Raw genomic sequence first — 19,918 nt, 5'->3', positions numbered from 1 at the left:
CATAAACCTGTCACTGTCATACCAAGTGGGCTTAGGAATTATCATCATCACCACCAATATCATTGTCATCAACATCATCACCGTCTGTTACCAATGGGAAAACTGAGGCTCAGAGAGCACATGACTTACTAAGGACATCCCAAATAACTCAAACCCAGATCACCCCACTCCAAGACATTCACAAACACTCTGCGAATGTTGACTGAGTAGTCACTATACACCTGTGTATCTGATGTTGGGTGTCCAAAGACAAGGAACTCTACCCACCACTTTAGGGAGCTCACAGCATTTAAGTGATAAAACAATACAGTCGATAACGATAGGTGAAAAATCTGTTCTGAGCTTTTTCTAAGATTTTTCTAAGAAAAATCTGTTGGATGTGGGATGAATGTGCATATAAAAATGAGAGCACTTTTTCAAGTAAAAAGGTTGATTCACATGCAGTTTATTTCATCTCTTGCTTCATGCCCAAGAGTAGCTGACAAGAGCCAGCTGTCCTTCCTAGAGAGTGGGACCAAAAAGTGATGAGTCTGATTTTTACAGTTTGCCAAGAAAGTCATTCTCACTTCAGTTGCTTGTGTAGAAGTAGAGGAGGCAAGTGTTGACTGATACCAACCTGCCACCTGCTGGAACCAAACAGAATTACCTGAAGCTCCAGGGGAGGGGCTGGTGTGGGATCTAACAAGACTGTGTTCTCTTCTTTGTACCTTAGAGTGTGAGTTGACAGGCTGCAGTTAGTTGCTCCCAGCCACCCTTTTTTAATGGGTTAAACTTGGAGAAATGAGACCCTGAGGAGGCTTTCAGGAAAGGAAGTCATAAAGGATCTGCAAGCTGTGGAGTGAGACCTAAGCACGTATCTAACTTGGCCACTCACTTGCTAGGTCACTTTAAAGATATTAGTCAGCCTCTCTAAACCTGTTTCATTGTCTGTAAAGTGAGATTACTGGCAATCAAATATATGTTGAATGAATGAAAAGAATGCATGAATACATTTTTGGTGGTTGGCATACACATACACACACACACACACACACACACACACACATACATATGGCACCTATTGTAGCATATGACATCAAGATCAAAATAGGGGTGCCTGGGTGGCTCAGTCAGTTAAGCATCCAACTCTTGGTTTCAGCCCCCGTCATGATCTCATGGTTCATGGGATTGAGCCCCACATTGGGCTCTGTGCTGACAGTGAGAAGCCTGCTTGGGATTTTCTCTCCCTCTATCTTTGCCCTTCCCCTGCTCTCTCTGTCTCTGTCTCTGTCTCTCTCTCTCTCTCTCTCTCTCTCTCTCAAAAATAAATAAATAAAAACAGGGACACTTGGGAGGCTCAGTCGTTAAGCATCCAACTTTAGCTCAGGTCGTGATCTCATAGCACATGGGTTTGGGCCCCATGTCAGACTCTGTGCTAACAGCTATATATATATTTTTATTTTATTTATAAATGAATTTATAATAAATTTATTTTATTTATTTCTTATTTATAAATAAATAAAAATGTTTTTTTGATAAAGACAAAAATAAATGGTAGCTGTGAGGAGTTATCAATAGAACAGAAGCGTAACCAAACCCAAGTTAGTATGCCTGACATGCAGCTAAGCCAATCACTGAGGCAGGTATGCAGCAAGGAAAGGGTTTATCTGAGAGGCAGCTGAATGAGGAGATGGAAGGGCAGGCCTCAAATCCACCTCCCCTAAGATTAGAACAAGTTTTATAGTCATAGGGTTTGGGATTATATACAAAGGGTGTGGAAATTTAAGACTATTCATGAGGAAAGATAGAGCATCTGCACTGAGCAAACATATGTAACATACAACCCATGTTCACTTTGGGTTGGAGACTTAACATTAAAATGGGGCAAAATTTGGCCCCTGACATCAGGAGGTGATCTGTTAGGAGAAGACTATGTACATGTTAAAAAAAAAAAAAAAAAGTTGTTATAAACTGGATGGAGTCTGGGACTCCTTATCTTTGGGAAGGAATGCAGAGCCTAGCTTATTCATAGGCTAGACTCATATCAGTGACCTTCATGTGTGTCAGTCCAGGTCTCTTTGGAGACAGCTAGTGGATTTGTTAGTGGGCTCCAAAAAGAAACAATAACTGATTAAGGAGAAACAAGTCTCTGAAAGACCATCTTTAAATTTTCTGTTAGTCTCAATCTTTAACCCTATGGCACATGGTTTCAGAAGTTATATGGGAATACAAGCCTAACAGGAATTTTTGGAGGAATAACCCATGGATTTTTGCATTTAATCCTTTATAACAATCTTATAAGCCAAATACTATTATTTCTTCATGTTGCAGATAAAGAAAATAAGGCTCAGCAAATTCAAGCGTAGTAGATACCAGTGGTTATCTACCTAATAACCTTCTTCCTTGTGGGCAGAATTCACTTTTATTCAAATGCTCATCTCTCCCCAGGTGGCTCTGGCTTATATACAGATCGAGGAGTTGGTCACAGGAATTCCACTTTCCTTACTGGAGATTGGCTTAGGCAGGAACAAGAGACCTAGTTATGTTCAATAAATCATGAGATGAGGTTTCTTCCTTCAGGTATTGTGTCTGGATATGACTCAGGGAACCAAAAGGCTAAAGACAATACCAGTACATAAGATGGCAGAGTGGCAATATGGAAATAACCTAGATTCTTGGTGATGTTATCAAGCTATTGAATCTACCAATCCTAAAGAAGTTCTACCTCAGACTCTAAGATAGATTTGAGATAATGAATTCTTCTTAAGCCTTTGAGGCTTAGTTTCTATTACTTGGAATCAAAAGCTCTTTAGCAGATGGATTAAGTAACTTGGTAAAATTCATACATCCAGCAAATAGCAGATCTACCTCTTAATTTCCTCACCCCCAGTTGAGGTCCTCTGGACACACATAGGAGTTCAGGGGCAGCCTCAGGACTCTGGTGCCTCTGACTAGAAGGGGAGGTGACAGAGAAAGCTGGACTGGATCATCCCTGGGATGACTCTTGTAGCCATTCCTGTTCTTTATACCAGTGCTCTTCCAGATCTGAGAAACCCACCTCCTTAGGAATATCCTATCTAGTCTTTTCCTCTCTGCTTCACCCTTCCTACATTGCTTTTAAAACTTTCTTGCCATGAGGCACTTCGGTGGCTCAGTAAGTTAAGCGTCTGACTTCGGCTTAGGTCATGATCTCACTATTCCCCAGTTTGAGCCCTGTGTCGGGCTCTGTGCTAACAGCTCAGAGCCTGGAGCCTGCTTCAGTTTCTGTGCTCCCCTCTCTCTGCCACTCACCCACTCACACTCTGTCTCTCTATCTCTCTTAAAAATAAATAAACATTGGGGGGGCCTGGGTGGCTCAGTCGGTTAAGTGTCCGACTTCAGCTCAGGTCACGATCTCGCGGTCCGTGAGTTTGAGCCCTGTGTCGGGCTCTGTGCTGACCGCTCAAAGCCTGGAGCCTGTTCCGGATTCTGTGTCTCCCTCTCTCTCTGCCCCTCCCCCGTTCATGCTCTGTCTCTCTCTGTCTCAAAAATAAATAAACGTTAAAAAAAAAAAAATAAAATAAATAAATAAATAAATAAATAAATAAATAAATAAATAAACAAACATTAAAAAAACTTTGTTGCCATAAATTCTTAAGAGTTGGCTACTCTAAATTACTTTCATCACAAAGTTCTAGGACAATTATGGTTACAAATGCTTTTACTTTTGACCAGTGTTAAACACTGCGGATATGCCCAACTAAAAACATGACAAACTTATTTTTAAAAACAATTTTCAGAGGAAAGTTACAGAACCATATGTGGTTTCATCTTTTTTCCTTTGAAAATGAGTATGAAGCAGTATGAGTTTTGATTCATTATCAGGGTTAATCTTTTAAATATAATTTTCACCATGTTTTCAAAGGTTAGGTAGTCATTTATGCATTGTCTAAGCTTCATTTTCCAGCACGGTTCATCCTTGATGAATAATGATTGATCTTTTCTTATTTCTCCTTACATCCCACCCTGACCTCCAATCTTAGATGAGTTGATGCTATCTGAGAAACGTAGTACAAGTTTTGTTTCATTTTCCCACAAAAATAGTTCTGCCTGACCCAGACACCATGGAATATTGATATCATACTAACACTGTCTTTGAAAACAACCTAAACATTGCACAAAATACTTAAACCAATTGTTTGAAGGCACAAAAACAGACCATACTTGAAGAAAAGCCCATGACATGAGTTCCACATTCTTCCCAGATATTTTTCTAAAGACATTTACAAGTTGCAGAACAAGGATATACAACAGTGGTCTTATTGGGCTAAAGAGGCAGAAGTCAGAGTTTGGAGTAGCTTGAAGCTTGCTACTTGGGGAGCAAAGTCCTAGAGGAGGAAGGCCAGCAGAGAAGGAGACTGAAATTCTGCATACACATTTCCCTAAAGCTGGGTAGCTAAAGTGCTGATCAGAGAATTCAATACTATTGGGGAGGCAGAAGTCATAATTAAAGCCTTACTAAGATGGAGAAAGCTTGGTATAAATCCCAGGCTTCGAATTGAAACCTTAGCGTCATGCCTTAAGAATAAGATCCATACCATAGGAATAAGGACCAATCCATAGGAATAGGAAAAAAACAAACTAGACTAGCCCCCCAAAAAGCATAAAATCAAGTTTTCTCAAGATCTTGACTACAAACCTGCAGAAGAAAACTTAACCTTGGAAGAAGATAACATCATTTCAAGTCTTTATAATTTTTCATTGATGACATCTGGCATTTAACCAAAAATTTTGGTGTTGGTGAAAATATAATAAAAATTAAAAGGATCAAAGTACTGAAATCCAAGTGAAAAATATGGGTAATAGAAAAAGATTTATAGGTGATTCAAATACTGATATTAACCCACAGGTAGTTTAAAATAATCATGATAAATATATTCAAGAAAATGTAGGAAGTGGTAGCCAGCACAGAAGATAAGTTGGAGAGTTTCAACAAAGAAATAAATCTATTTTTAAAAAGAAGCAAACGATTAGAGAGTAAAATTTTAAAAGCACCAAAAACTTCAATTATGCAGAAGAGATCTAATGAAAGATACACAGTACTTCTACACTTAAAACCACAGATATGGGGACGTCTGGGTGGCTCAGTCAGTTGACCATCCAACTTCAGCTCAGGTCATGATCTCATTGTGTGTAGGTTTGAGCCCCGTGTCAGGCTCTGTGCTGACAGCTCAGAGCCTGGAGCCTGCTTCAGATTCTGTGTCTCCATGTCTCTCTGCCCCTCCCCTGCTGGTGCTCTGTCTCTCTCTTTCTCAAAGATAAATGTTAAAAAGAAATTAAAAATATATATATACTGAGAAAAGTAAAAGAAGACCTAAATAAATGAAAGACTATACTATGAACATGGGATTCAAGGATGTAACATTAAGATATGAGTTCTCTCCATGTTCATCTCTAGACTCAGTGCAATCCCAGTGAAAATCTTAGCATCATTTTTAATTGGTGGAAATTGACAGGCTATTTGTAATATGTACACAGAAATACAAAGGATCTAGAATAATCAAGGCAATCTTTAAGGAGAAAAATAAAACCAGATATCAAAGGTAGCGTAATTAAAAGTGTGGTATTAATATAAGAATAGACAGTAGATGATGGAATAGACTAGTAGAATAGAGTTTAACAGATCCACACCCATATGATGAATCAATTCATTCATGACAATGACACCACAGCAATTCAGTGGAAGGATGGACAGTCTTTTCAATAAATAGTGCTGGCTCAAATGGGAAAAAAATACCTCAAACAATACACAAAAATTAATGCAAGATGGATCATATACCCAAAGGTGCAAAGTAAAACAACAAAACATGTAGAAGAAAACACAGGAAATATCTTCAGGACCTCAGGGGAGGTCACACGTTTTTAAACAGGACAAAGGCAATACTGATAATTTGGATTTAGTTAAATTCAGATATTTAAATTCAGAAATTTAATTTTAATTTAATTCAGATAGTAAATTCAGAAATTCCATTTAATAAATGACACTATTACGACAATGGAAAAGCAAACCTTAGACTGGCATGCACAGACATACAGACACACACACACACACACACACACACACACACACACACATCTAGAAAGGATTTATATCAAGAATATCTTTTTAAAAATTCTCTAAGTCTATAAGAAAACAATAGCGCAATTTTTAAAATTGGACAAGAATCCTGTGCAGGCACTTCGCAAAAGAGGTTATCAAAATGGTCAAATAGCAAATGAAAAGTGCTTGGCATCATTACTCATGGGAAAAATGCAAATTAAAACCACATCTTGATAACTTATGTTGCTCATAGTCCAGAAACACCACTGTTTCTCCTTGAAAAGACAATTGCAAAACCACAGTTCTGAATACCATAAAGTGAATTAAAATAGGTGTCAATAATTATAAACAGCCTAGTTTAATTCAGAGTGAGGTTTCTGCTAAAAGTAAGTTGCAGTGAAATGAATTTTAATTCCCCATTGTAATTACATAAGAAACTCTTGTCACCCTAGTACAAAAAGCACAAAAGCTGTAACAGAAACTTCACTCTTGGAATTAAATGTGACTGTTTGCAATTATTGAAATCTATCCAAATTCATTTCTTGATATTTAAAACTGTGGTTTTAAAATTGCTTTCTGAGGAAGAAACATCAGAGAAATGTGGCTGCGCTATATTTTAAAATCCCTCTCTCAGTGGGGACCTGAGTGGCTCAGTTGGTTTAGCGTCCAACTTTGGCTCAGGTCATGATCTCATGGTTCATGGGTTCAAACCCTGCATTGGACTCAATGCTGACAGCTGGGGGCCTGGAGCCTACTTCAGATTCTGTGTCACCACTCTCTGCCCCTCCCCCACTCATGCTATGTCTCTCTCTGTGTCTTAAAAATAAATAAATGTTAAAAAAATTTTTTAAATCCCTCTCTAAGATGTGGGAGTTTAGTGTCAATAGATGTGATAGCAGTGCAGGAATGTATCTATTTAGAGAGCTGTGAGCAAACCAATTTATTATGGAGCAATGAGAAAAACCAGTACATGGAAATGCACAGCACGATGAAAATACATATACAGTTTACACTCTCTGGGAATGAAGCATGGGCTTGGGTGAGCTGGGAAGATATGAGAAGCAGTTTGAGCTGCACATCCACTTGGTTTCCCATCCCTCTGGCCCCTCAGTACCCACTGCTTTTCCTCTCCATGTCACTGGTTCTCAAAATGGTGATGTTTATGATGTGTTAATATAAAAGCTTATATACCACTATATTACAACATTTAGAAACTTTTTTTACTATGTTGCTATGTAATTGGCTTCCTTTGCAATTCCATGCTTTTTATTTTATGCACTTATCCTGATAAGGAGTCCATAGGTTTTATCAGACTGCCAAAGAAGTCCCTGACACACACAAAAAGATTAAGCTCCCACCCTAGCCTATTATTAACTTATTATTTACCATGTGTTATTCCATAATGTGTTTCTAAACATGTCTTTGGATGTCCAGACACCTCATCTAGGCTAGAAGCCTTGCTGAATGGCTTGCATATGGTCAGTGCTCAAAGTGTTTTTGTTGGTTTATTGATAATATGAGTCAGTGCTTAGGACTGAAGTTAGACTACCTCTGTTAGAAAACCTAGCTCAGGGACCTTGGGCAAGTGACTTAACCTCTTAATTTTCTTATCTGTAAGTAGAGCTATTAATACTGCCTATCTCTTAGGGCTCCTGTCAGAATTAAATGAAAAAAATATATACATAAAAAGCCTGGCAGAGCATCGGCCCCATAATAAACTCTTAATGCACATCATCTCTTAATTATGAGCATATTATTATCCATGAAAGTTTTGAGTGAAATACTGTTGCCAGATAGCAACTAGGGATCCTGGGAGTTAAAGGGAATTGAAAAGATGGGGCAAGAGACAAGAATTCAGGTTAGCTCCTTCAGAGTGAATTCAGACTTAGCCACCCAATGGGGCAATCAAGGCTAATAGAGCTGACTCACAGCTAGTAGTAGACATATTTCTGTGTTGAAAAGTGTGATAAATTATTCCTACCCCTCACTTTGCCCAGTTCTCAAAGTTGCAGGTCCTGGGCTAGGAGATCATCCCCAGAAGGCAATAGTAAAGATACTAAACCAATGTTAATTTCCACTCACAGAGCAAGAGTCAGCATGGAACAGTGGAGAAAGTGCTGGCCTAGGTCCACACACATCTGTGGCCTTGGTTTTCTCCTTTGTAAAATCAGGGTGCTGGACTGGATGTCCTCCTGATGTCAGGATGTCTGAAGGAATCTGCTTATTTGAGAGGGTGATTATGTTGTAACCAAAGAGCTGGGTCTTAGAATAGCTCACCATTGGCACCTGACTCACAGACACTAGCCTTGAAGAGTAAGTGTAACTGACCAATGGGCAGGAAAGGTTCTCAACACAAAGGACTTGCTCTGGAAAGTGGTCTAGAGGGGTCATAATGTAAGACTCATGAGCCAGCAGAAGGGACAAGATGTATACTTACTTTATACCTATCTGTGCAGAGAAAATTGGACTAAAACACACTTCTCCTTTCTGATTACTGGGGGCACAGTAGGTCTGAGAATAGGCAGCTGATTTTTTTTTTTCTAATTTTTTTTCCAACGTTTTTATTTATTTTTGGGACAGAGAGAGACAGAGCATGAACGGGGGAGGGGCAGAGAGAGAAGGAGACACAGAATCGGAAACAGGCTCCAGGCTCTGAGCCATCAGCCCAGAGCCTGACACGGGGCTCGAACTCACGGACCGCGAGATCGTGACCTGGCTGAAGTCGGGCGCTTAACCAACTGCGCCACCCAGGCGCCCCGAAGGCAGCTGATTTATGAAGCATGTTGTGGTAGTGAATAAGGGCACCAAATATTAGTCCAGGCATTCAATGAGTATGTTATACATACTTCTTCATCAGTAGTCAATAGTGATCTCCTCTAATACATCATTCTAACTCAACTATTTGGTTTTTCTCTCAGAAAAATTTAAGAATTCTGATTTGGATCTCTATTTGTGCATGGTAAGCATAGAATTTAATACACAGGAGTATGTTCCATGCAAACAGAATTACACGAATAGTATTTCAACAGGCTGATTTCATCTTGTGGAGTCTATCATTGCCAGAAGGGGATTCAGAGATCATCATCTTTTTCCATCAGTTATTAATTGCCTGATAATGAAAATCACTTCTCTCATTTTTCAGTCTATCAAGCAAATAGCTAAAGCCTCTCCCTGTATGTTCTTTGTATCTTAAATTATAACAAAGAGAATATTAAAATAAAATGACAACTATATTCCTCTGCCCATAGAATTTCAGTTTGTTTGTTTAGCTGGATGAAGGAAAGCTTAAGCTTGTTATTGGAGATACAGAGATTAATTTAGGTTTTTGTTTCTTTAAACCTTATCATGCCTAAAGTCTCACGCTGCAAATTAATATCTCTTTTCCTCCTCTATTTCACAATTTGGATTGCAATAGAATTTCTTTCCCTGAGGGAAAGAAAGGGAAATGTCAGAATATATGCTTTGGAAGCTTAAATCCTGCAAATAGATGAAATGTTCCATCAAGCAAAAGTTGCCTAAAGGCTAGTATGTTGCTGCATGTATAACTTCTTCAGTACGTCTCTTATTAACACATAGGATAAATTGGTCCAAAGAAGGACTCAGGCATTGTTTTACCCAGAAACATGCACCCTAGGTCTATATGATACCAAAAAGATGGTTACTTTAGGGACTCAAAGCCTACCATACCAGTTTAGTGTAATTTAGAGCTAACAAGATACATGACAGTTTGGTTAAAATTTTAATTTTCTGCTTTATAAGCTTAATATAAATCTGTTTGCTCCAACACCACTTTCAGTGGAGAAGAAAATAGAGATGTTTTAAATTGTGTCTTACAAAAAGATTGGGAAATCAAACAAGGGATTGCTGGATGTCACTCAGCATTTCAAAACCCTTATCTGGCACAAGCTCATATGAAAACATCCTTTTGGATGATGTGTAAAGGAAACCCTCAAACCCTTGATGTCATTAAATTGTTGATGCTGTATTCATGCAATGGGAGTGTCGCCTCAACCAGCTGAGCAATAATCCAAACTTCCTTATTTTTCTTCCTACAAATGAAAGAAAATTATTTTCTCTGATGATTATTGGTTTAGTTATCACCTCTCTGGGTCTGGTTGTAAGATGAAGGTAGGTAAGATAATTTTTTGTTCTAATATGTTTTATGATTCTCTTAACATTGGGAATTTTTTTCAACACATATGACAGGAGGACTTGAGGGGTTAAGATTCTCTTGAGAGGAAAAAGAGATTAGAGGCAGAACTAGAAAGAGACACTATATATTATAGATGATACCAGAGAAAAACCAGACTGACTTCAAGCAGGAGAGGATTTCATCTGAGCCCCATTTAAAGGGTCAGGTCTGAGTCCTGTGACCAATTTCATCTTCCTGCCTTCATCTTCCTTCAGAGAGAAAAATCCTTTCAAAGCCCTTGGGTTATTCACTCTTGTGCCTAAGGGCCTGAGTTACAGGCTCAAACAAGTAACCTCCACTCAGACTCTGCCATAGTCAGACTCAACCGGGATTACTGATACATTAGCATAAAAATAAGAAGGCAAGGGTCCTGAGTGATTTGCTGGGAAATAATTCACTGCAGTTAAACAAGTATTGGTGAAGCATCTACAATGATCTACAATGTGTAGAACAGAATGAGAACTTGAGCCCAGGTCTTGTGGTAACAAAGTTCACCATTTTTTTCCACCATACCACATTGCCTAGGCTCAACTGCCAAGGGTCTGCCTCTACCCCCCCAAATAATACTGGATGCCCAAGTGGTAGAAGCCCTGAGATGTGTGGAAAATACTATTTGAGCCTGTATGTTTTTCAAAGCAGGCATTACCAATCAGTTCCACCAGCCAAACGTGCAGTGAATCCTAACATTTCCATCAGAACAGGTGTCCATCAGAGTATCTGCACAATAGTGCCCATACTGAGCTGAACTGAAATTGTAATGGACCAGGGAAAGATTGGGTGGTCAGGAAAGAAAGAGAAAATGTGGACTTTTTTCTCCCCCAAAAGCATGCTGGGAAAGAAAAGGCAAACCTGTCTGAAGAAACATCACAGTTTTGTCTTATATTATTTTGGTTTGTTTTTTAAGGATTGAAAGATGTGAGCATGCATGTAGGCTAAGGAAAAGGATCTTGAAGGAATAGGATGAAGTTGCAAAAGAGATAAAATAATTGATGGCATTAATAGTAAACATATATAAGAATTACTCTGTATAAGGCATTGCTTTTAAGAGCTTGACATACTTAAATCAATTTGATGCACTGAAAAACCTTATGGGAAGTCATTAATATGATTCTGACTTTACAGATGAGGAAAATAAGGCATAGCTTAAACAGCATCAAGTTGCAAGACTGGGGTTTGAACTTAGCTAGTCAGGCTTAGTCATTGTTCTTAATGGTTGTGCAAATCTGCCTCTCTGGGCAGATTTTGTGTAGAATGAGATGCACTAATGGTGGCCTAGCATTCTCAAGGAGAAAAGACACTTCTTTCTTTGCAGCAGAAGAGATTGGGGCTAGGGGAAGGAACAGAGAAATTTAGAAGAAAAGGAGAAGAGAGTTGAGGGCGTTCACATTAGATGACTATACTCATTCTTAGATCTAGTTGTCAGCATAAGTACACAGAGGGACATTACCTCCCTACCTGCTGTGTCAGATGCCATTTCCAAATTAATCTACCAACTACAGTTATTTTGAGAAATGTGTGAAAGCTTATGACTGGGACACAGACCTATCTTATAGCACTTGTACATATTCTCTTTCTCCCTGTTCCAATGTTCACATTATCATTGAAAAAAATTTGGAGAGGCATTATTATCTTGGAATCTGTCCTGAGATTATTCAGGTTGGACTCTGATTCTTCCTGTGAAAGGAATCAAGGGCTTTTGGAGTAATGGACTCCAAAGATTTTGAAATTATGCTCAGTAGTCTCCTTGGAGAGTCAAAAAATAAAACATGATCAATCATGGTATATGGCAGAATATGTAATACCTCTGCAGTCTCCAGTTTCAAGAGACCCACTCTTAAGAAGAACCCTATTATAGAATTTATTGAAAAGGAAGCTGCTATAAAATGTCTAGTGCTAAATGATGTGTTTCAAACTACAAGTGCTGGAATAATTCAGATAAGGTAGCTAAGGTAGTATTCACAAGGTCGTTAGTCACTAAGTACTTTATTATTTTTTTTTTTAACATTTATTTTTGAGACAGAGAGAGAGCATTAACAAGGGAGGATCAGAGAAAGAGGGAGACACAGAATCTGAAACAGGCTCCAGACTCTGAGCTGTCAGCACAGAGCCTGACGCCGGGCTCAAACCCACGGAACGCGAGATCATGACCTGAGCCAAAGTCGGACGCTTAACCAACTGAGCCACCCAGGCGCCCCGTGGCACTAAGTACTTTATAAAAACTGGTATGCTGGTAAAACAGCTCTCAGAAAAACAAGAAAGAGCCCTTACCAGTAGCATTTGCTGTTTTCCATAGGGTAAATATTCCCACCATTGCTAATTTCAAGCTACCAAGCATCTCACAAAATTCCTCAATATTTAACAGTCAGCTTCAGAGGGCCAGTAGGTGCTGGCTTCAGCACACCGCTGTTTTGTTATCCTTTTTCATCCTTACAGCTGCCTTTTAAGGTGAAGACCACCATTATCTCCAGTGTGCTAATTAGGAGAAAAAGAATTTGCCCAAATGCACAGAAGTAGAATGGGGGCAGAGCTTGAGGGAAGCTCAGGGTATATGACCCTAATAACATCCAACTATAGGCCTGTACTCCTTCTTTAACCTAAAAATAGCCACAGATATTCAAGGTGGTAATGTTGTCAATAACCATTCCCCACCTCTGGTTCACTTCTGTTACAAATACATTTTCTGTGGCCCCTTGGGGACTTAGTTAATATTTCTAGATCTTTACTATTCCATAGAGAACCTTGGGTGTAAAAGCCCAGTAAGTGTATATTTTACTTAGTATTTGAAAAATATTCTGGCTCCTTGCTACATAAAGAATGGACCAACTGTCAGCATCATCTGAGAATGTGGTAGAAATCTAGAATCTTTCTTACCCAGAACTACTAAATCAGAATCTTCCCCGTAAGATGATCCCAAGGTGATATGTATGTCCATTAAAATTTAAGAAGCATTGCTTTAGGGGCGCCTGGGTGGCTCAGTCGGTTAAGTGTCTGACTTCGGCTCAGGGCATGATCTCACGGTTTGTGAGTTCGAGCCCCACATCGGGCTCTGTGCTAACATCTCAGAGCCTGGAGCCTGCTTCAGATTCTGTGTCTCCCTCTCTGTCTCTGCCCCTCCCCTGCTCATGCTCTGTCTCTGTCTCTCAATATAAATAAACGTTAAAAAAAAATTTTTTTTAAAGAAGAAGCATTGCTTTAGCCTACAACAATCATATTGGGGCTTTCATGTGTCACGTTGTATGTTGTTTTTGCAGTTGGCAGTGACTGGCACTGATACAATATACTCTATCATATCCCATCCTCTTTGTAGCTGATAGTGGTACAGTCTGTGGTCACAAAACACAGCAGCTTTACAGAGTGAGACTTGGCCTCGTTAGCAACTATTCTGAACAAAGAACCACAGGCTTCTCTTCCATTAACCTGTTTCATAACCTCAAATTTTGTTTTTCTAATTCTACAAGAAACTTTGGAGAGCCAAGTCCAACTAGATTCCTCACAAGGATTTCCTCTCAGAAAAATTAATTCAAAGAAAAGTAAGTTCTAAACACTTGAGAGTCTGTCAGGAAGTGGTGGGGAGGAGTGAGCTTGCTGGAGCCAGACCTCTCTGACATGCTAACTTAATTCAAACCACAGGACTTCATTTGAACTTGGCCAATCATTCCTGAGTTGAAAATAGAAGGAAAGGATCTGTGGCCAAAGTTAGAACTTTTAAAAAGAGTTTTGAGGTGTTCAGTAAATTTACCATCCACACAGACATTTAAAAAGCATCGTGGATTGAGTTTCTATTATGTTTTGTTTTCTGTGTTTTCCCAAACCATCAGGTTACTGAGGAAATGGCCACAACCCAGATGCATTTAAAGGTAAATCCCCACAGTTTCCAGTTGATATGGAAGTCTAGAAATGAAACAAATACAATTCAGAGAAAGAAAATTTCAAAAAATATCTATTTGGGATTTTAAAATAAAGGCAAAAATTATTCTAATCTGTGGACATCTATTGTAATATTAGTGCTCATGGTGAGAGGCAGGGTGAAAAACCCTTAGCTTTTTTCATCTGGCCAAAGTAGGGTAGCAGACCTGCCTATTAGAGAGCCGAAGAGCAGCATTATTCATCAGCATAGGATAGAAGGAAGAACATTCTGTCTGCCCAGATATGGGGAGGGTTACTGTGTTCTTACAGAAGGTGGTCATTCAGAGATATTTCTTCAGGCTTCTGGTGATCCAAGGACTCTGAGGTGCTGGAAGGCCACAAAAGGTAGTCTCCTAAATCATCCCTAAACTGAAAGCTTCTTATGAATGGGGACCACATACCTAGTTTGGTCAGCACCATGCTCCCAGCACCAACACTATTGCCTGGAACATAAATAGTATTTATTAAATACGTATCATGTGATGGATGGATGGATGAATGAATAAAGCCATTGCTCCAGATTAAAGTCAGCATGTTAGAAATGCCTGATAAACACTCACCAAGTTGCTATCATGATATGCATGAAGGTAAAAGTTTACAGTAGTCTGGAAAACTAAGATAAAAGGAAAACATAGGGCAAAGTCAGAAATGGGGATGTCTGCACTAAGTAGGAATGGGACTGTGCAGACTGGGAAGGGGACAGGAGGAGCACCCACTGTTGGAAGTCTCCATTGTCTAATTCACCATTTTACCAAAGGTTGGATTTGTCCATTTGGGCATTTAACATTTAACATTTAACAAAAATCAGTATCTGTTACTGGCAGCTCTGAGTGTAGCACTCTTTTGGCACTGCGGGAGACAAAAGACCTATCCTTCAGCTCAAACCTTCTGGGAACTTAGAATTGAGTTGTGAATGTAAGTCTAACATGATCATATAACAAATTTTTAAAAACACATTGCAAAATATCAGTAACTTATGATTAAGTTCCAGATAAGGTAATGAATGTTAAATGGTCAGACATCTTTGTGAAAGGAGATCTATTTCAAGCTCTAAGAGTCCCTGATACACACTAATCACTAAATGTTTATGTAAGTGAATGAGTGTTAAAACGTACAAGTTATAAGATCAAAGCAACATGAAAACTGTTTTAAGCATAATGTGTATAGGGGTGTCTGGGTGGCTCAGTCGGTTAGGTGTCCAACTTTGGCTCAGGTCATGATCTTACAGTCTGTGGGTTCGAGCCCCACATTGCGCTCTGTGCTGACAGCTCTAAACCTGGAGCCTGCTTTGGATTCTGTGTCCCCCTCTCTTTCTGCCCCTTCCCCGCTCATTCTCTGTCTCAAAAATAAATAAACATTAAAAAAATTGTTTTTAAGAATAATGTGTATATATATATACAAAGTATATACCATATTTTATACGGAGAAAGTTCATATTGCTGCTTCATCAAATGAGTGGATACAATATAATGCACCCAAGAGTGTTAAGTTGTTTGAGTGTGGAGACCTTGCTCATGCCTGCATCATCAGAACCTACAGAGATGACCAGAGTGCGCTAATCCTTCCATAGGAATTGATGAATCAATGAGCAAATGAATGAAAAGGAAGTTAATCTAAATTCGAGGTAGGTCATTTAGGCAAGCTTGAGTCAGCTTTCCTTAGCTAGTATGAGTCACTTTCTTCACCAGTCCACTGAGCCTTCTCACTTTGGCTTTCATGGCTAATGCAAAAAAAAAAAAAAAAAAAAAACAACAACAACAACAACAACAAAAACCAACAAAAAAAACCACCCCACAGCATTGGGAAATTTGAGAGACTTATCTATAGAGCACATTTTGCATAATGATTTATAAGAAGTAGTTCCTGCGTGTGTTTTAAATGAAAAGAACACAGGGCATCTTGGGGAGAGAGACTGACATAGGAAAGGTAAATGAGTAGCAATATTGTCACAGGGAATTGAGACCAGACAATGTGTTTAATGAAAAATGAATGATGAGGCAGTGAGAAAATATAAGAAGGAAGAGATAAGAAAGAACCTTTTCTATTGGGGCGCTTGGGTGACTCAGTCAGTTAAGCATCCAACTCTTGATTTTAGCTCAGGTCATGATCTCACAGTTCGTGGGATCGAGCCTTGTGTAACGGCCCCTTGCCTGCTTGGGATTCTCACTCCCTTTCTCTGCCTCTCCCCCATCCCCTTGCTCTCTCTCAAAAACAAACAAACAAACAAACAAAATTTTTAAAAACAAAGTAGTTTTTCTATGAAAGAACACATATCATAAATTATATGTCCTTATCAAAACAAGTTGTGGTCATATATGAAGAAAAATGGCTTCTATTTTCATTTCTATATTCACACAAAGTTAAAAAGAAAACAGTTATTACCATTTTCAACAGCCTTGATGACAGCATTTGCTATATGGCTGGTTAACTTGAGTGTAGAGCTTTGTTAGTTTGCTTTGAATTATATCAAATTTATAATGACAAATATAAAATAATAGACATTAATTATAATATGACTAAAAATACAAAGGTAGATGGAGTTAGAAACCTGCTACTTTAATTGCAATCCCCTGAGGTAACCAGTATTAATGGTTTGTTGTGTATCTTTCTACATCTTCCTTGATGTTCCCTAGAATATATATATATATATATATTTACATACACTGTGGGTAGTTATTGTATTTATAAAAATGTGAACAAATGAAATATATAAGCTTTTTCTTCATTTAACAATAGATTAGAGACCTCCTACCAGATGAATATATAGAGAGATTTTCTCACGTTTTTAAATGTAGAATATGAATTTACTACCATTTGTTCAACTATTCCTCAATGGTGTACATACTGGTATTTTCAGGGTTTTTTCAAACACATATAATTCTGCAGTGAACGCCCTTGTGATTGCAGACTGTTTTAATTTCATTGTCATGGGTGTCTGAGCCTTGAAATCTCACCTTTCAAACGCCACTTGCTTCCCCTCATCCTCCCTGTCATTTGGAGCATGAAGCCGAAGAGAGACTGCAGATGAGCTATGAAAGCCGATAACCACTCCATACAGCACATGGCCAGCAGCTTCCTGCTACACTATTTACGTCCTATTCCATTGAGATGGCACTCTCCGCTCACATGACCCAAATGCAGCTCTCACTCCACCAAGAACACAGCTGAATCCAACTGCATTGGCAGCTCTGCACATGCTCCGTCTGGCCCTGTGAATCCTCACTCACCCATTGAGATTTCTTTTGGTTTAAAGCAACATTCCAGCTGCTGAAGCTCCGTTGACCTCCAGTGTTTTCCTGGCTCAGATCCAAGGCAGGTGGCCCCCTGCAAATTGTATTTTTTTTAGGGTTTGAGCTTTTTCGTTTTTTTTGTTGGGGGTTGAAAGGTGTATAATAATTACCCACAAGCATAGCTGATGAATGAAGCCACAAGAAGTAACTCTCTTCCTGGCAGGTATCACAGGAATAACATTTGCCTATTGCCATCATTTGCCTCGACAACAACCTGCAGCTCTAATGCACGTTTAATTCTCAAACAGGAGTTTTGGCAAGTGATGCTGTATCTGACTGATGTGTTGACTGTAACATGTGAGATGGTGGGGTTTTTTTTTCTCTCTCTCTAGAAACCTGGATGCTTTTTGCCATTCTGATGGTAAATGATGAGACAGGCAACCATGGATTTCAGCACTCCATCTGTGTTTGACCAGCAAAAAGGTAAAAATGCTGCTTTAATACCTCCTTTGGTTCTTCATATCTTTAGTTCAGTGGTAGGGATTCTGCAATTCTGAGGGGGAAAAGAGTAGTGTGTGTGTGTGTGTGTGTGTGTGTGTGTGTGTGTGTGTGTAATATGAAAGAGGATTTCACACAGAAAACAAATCTGTTTTACATGTTCACTTCTTATTTGATAAGCATTTGGAAAAGAAAAATAAGCTTATGGTCTGTTTGTCTCGTTAAAGTATTCCTATGTGCAAATTTTAAAAATTGGGTTTCAAACACAACCAGCTATTTCAGATACGATCATCTTTATTCTCATTAGTTTATTTTCAAATCTTTAAAAACTATATTATAGTAACTAATATAAAAAGAACAAATCACATGTCTCTTTTCATTCTATTAACTCAATATCTCATTGCCACAGTTCCATAGATACTTCTTGATTTCCTTTTAGGCATAGATGTTACCTAGATTTATACTATAGTTGATAGAATATCTCATCCGTGGTTGTGGTGTGATTTAACACTATGTTATTTGTAATGACAGGATATATCTTTCCTACTCATAATTTGCCGAGTGGAGGTCATTTTCCACATGAAAAGATTGCTATGGAATCAGCCCCATCCTCATAAAAAGCATGTATTCAGCAGTACAGTTTATGTGTATACATTGTGCATATGAACTGGGTACATATACATAATACCTTTGTGTAATTATGCATCTTTTCTATATATGCATAGGAAATTTCCACTCTGTAAATGTAATAAATATTTTTTAGAATATTTAAAAAAACCTGACATCTAAACCATTTTTTGTAGCCTGTGAATATTCTTCAGGACCCTAAAGTTCTTTGGTCATTTGCTCCTAGTTTTGGCTCCAACATGAAAAAGATGATTTGTAAAAGCTCATTAAGAAAATCCATTGCTTCTTTCTTTTTTCCTTGTCCTGCTCTAGGCCGTAGTGTGTTTATTACCCTTCAAGCTGTATCTGTTTCATGGGTGAATTATTTTAGCTCAGTGCTTTCTCAAATATTAGATTTACTTTTAGATCTCTGAGTGACTATATGTACAGATGTATATATAAAGAGAGATAGTTCTCCACTTCTTAACTCATTTTGAATTGCATGTGTGTGTCCCTTCAGAATATGCTGGTTCACATGGTGTTTGATGATGAACACCATAGGGAAAATGATTGTTAAAGCTGTGCCTACCACCATCCCCTCCCCTTGGTACATTTTGTATCACTGAAGACAATCAGCAAAAATGAAAGTCTGCCTAAATCCAAAGACCTCATACTAGCTAAAAAAATGACATTGTTGAGCTATGCAATCCAAAGAGGAACACAACGAGTTTATTTTTTTTGAGACTAATCTGAGGAAGCTGGAATTGACTGTGAAGAGGTGGCCCTTCATAATGAATTCATCTGTTCCAGTGTTGTGTTCCCTTACAGGCTTGAGCCCAAAACGTAGTTAACTAGTTAACATATTAATTTGTCATATTTATTTTCTTACAGCACCTTTCATGTGAGCAATTCACAGCATTTCGTCCACCCCACACCTGACTCCCTCATGAAAGTTCACCTTCTCCCTGCCATCTCTATCTCTATTTCTCAATCCTTTCTAGAGGTGCTGAAATATGGTTGAAATAGCATAGGTTGGAATGGCAGATCTACTTCTTAGCTGTGTGACCTTAGAAAGCTACCTAACCGCTCTGGGCCTTACTTTCCTCAGCAATGAAATGGAGGAAATAATGTTTGCCTCACAAGGCTGTTGTGAGAATATAAAATAATACATAAAAAGCACCAATCACATTGCCTAATGTGCCGTAAGTACTTTAAAATTGTGGCTGCCTTTGTTATTCCTGTTTTAATTGCTACCTTGGACTATGAGTTCCTCAAATGTGAAAGGCTCTTCCCTTCTCTACCTCCAGCTTGAATTTAGCAGTCCTCAGAACAAACAAGAGCTTAGTTAATACTAGTTGACTAGAAAACATTAATGTTTTTTCAGTATTCCAGAGTACTATTTAGAGCAATCCCCTAAAATAAAAATTA

General features: G+C 38.6%; 1 protein-coding gene across 4 annotated transcripts in view; it reads left to right on the top strand.

Moving 5' to 3' along the window:
* Positions 1–19,918, top strand: part of ANKRD55 (ankyrin repeat domain 55) — a 284,495-nt gene that overhangs the window by 173,736 nt on the left and 90,841 nt on the right. For all 4 annotated transcript variants that reach the window (XM_045060815.1, XM_019834369.3, XM_019834390.3 and 1 more), the window contains one exon: positions 17,779–17,869. In XM_045060815.1, coding sequence (XP_044916750.1) covers positions 17,812–17,869 — 58 coding nt within the window. In that variant the 5' untranslated portion in view covers positions 17,779–17,811. The remainder of the gene's footprint in view (positions 1–17,778; positions 17,870–19,918) is intronic.

Source organism: Felis catus, chromosome A1 (genome assembly GCF_018350175.1).
Source record: "Felis catus isolate Fca126 chromosome A1, F.catus_Fca126_mat1.0, whole genome shotgun sequence".
Lineage (NCBI taxonomy): Eukaryota > Metazoa > Chordata > Mammalia > Carnivora > Felidae > Felis > Felis catus.
Note: the sequence above shows the minus strand (reverse complement) of the source record. Positions and strands in the feature narration are given on the sequence as shown.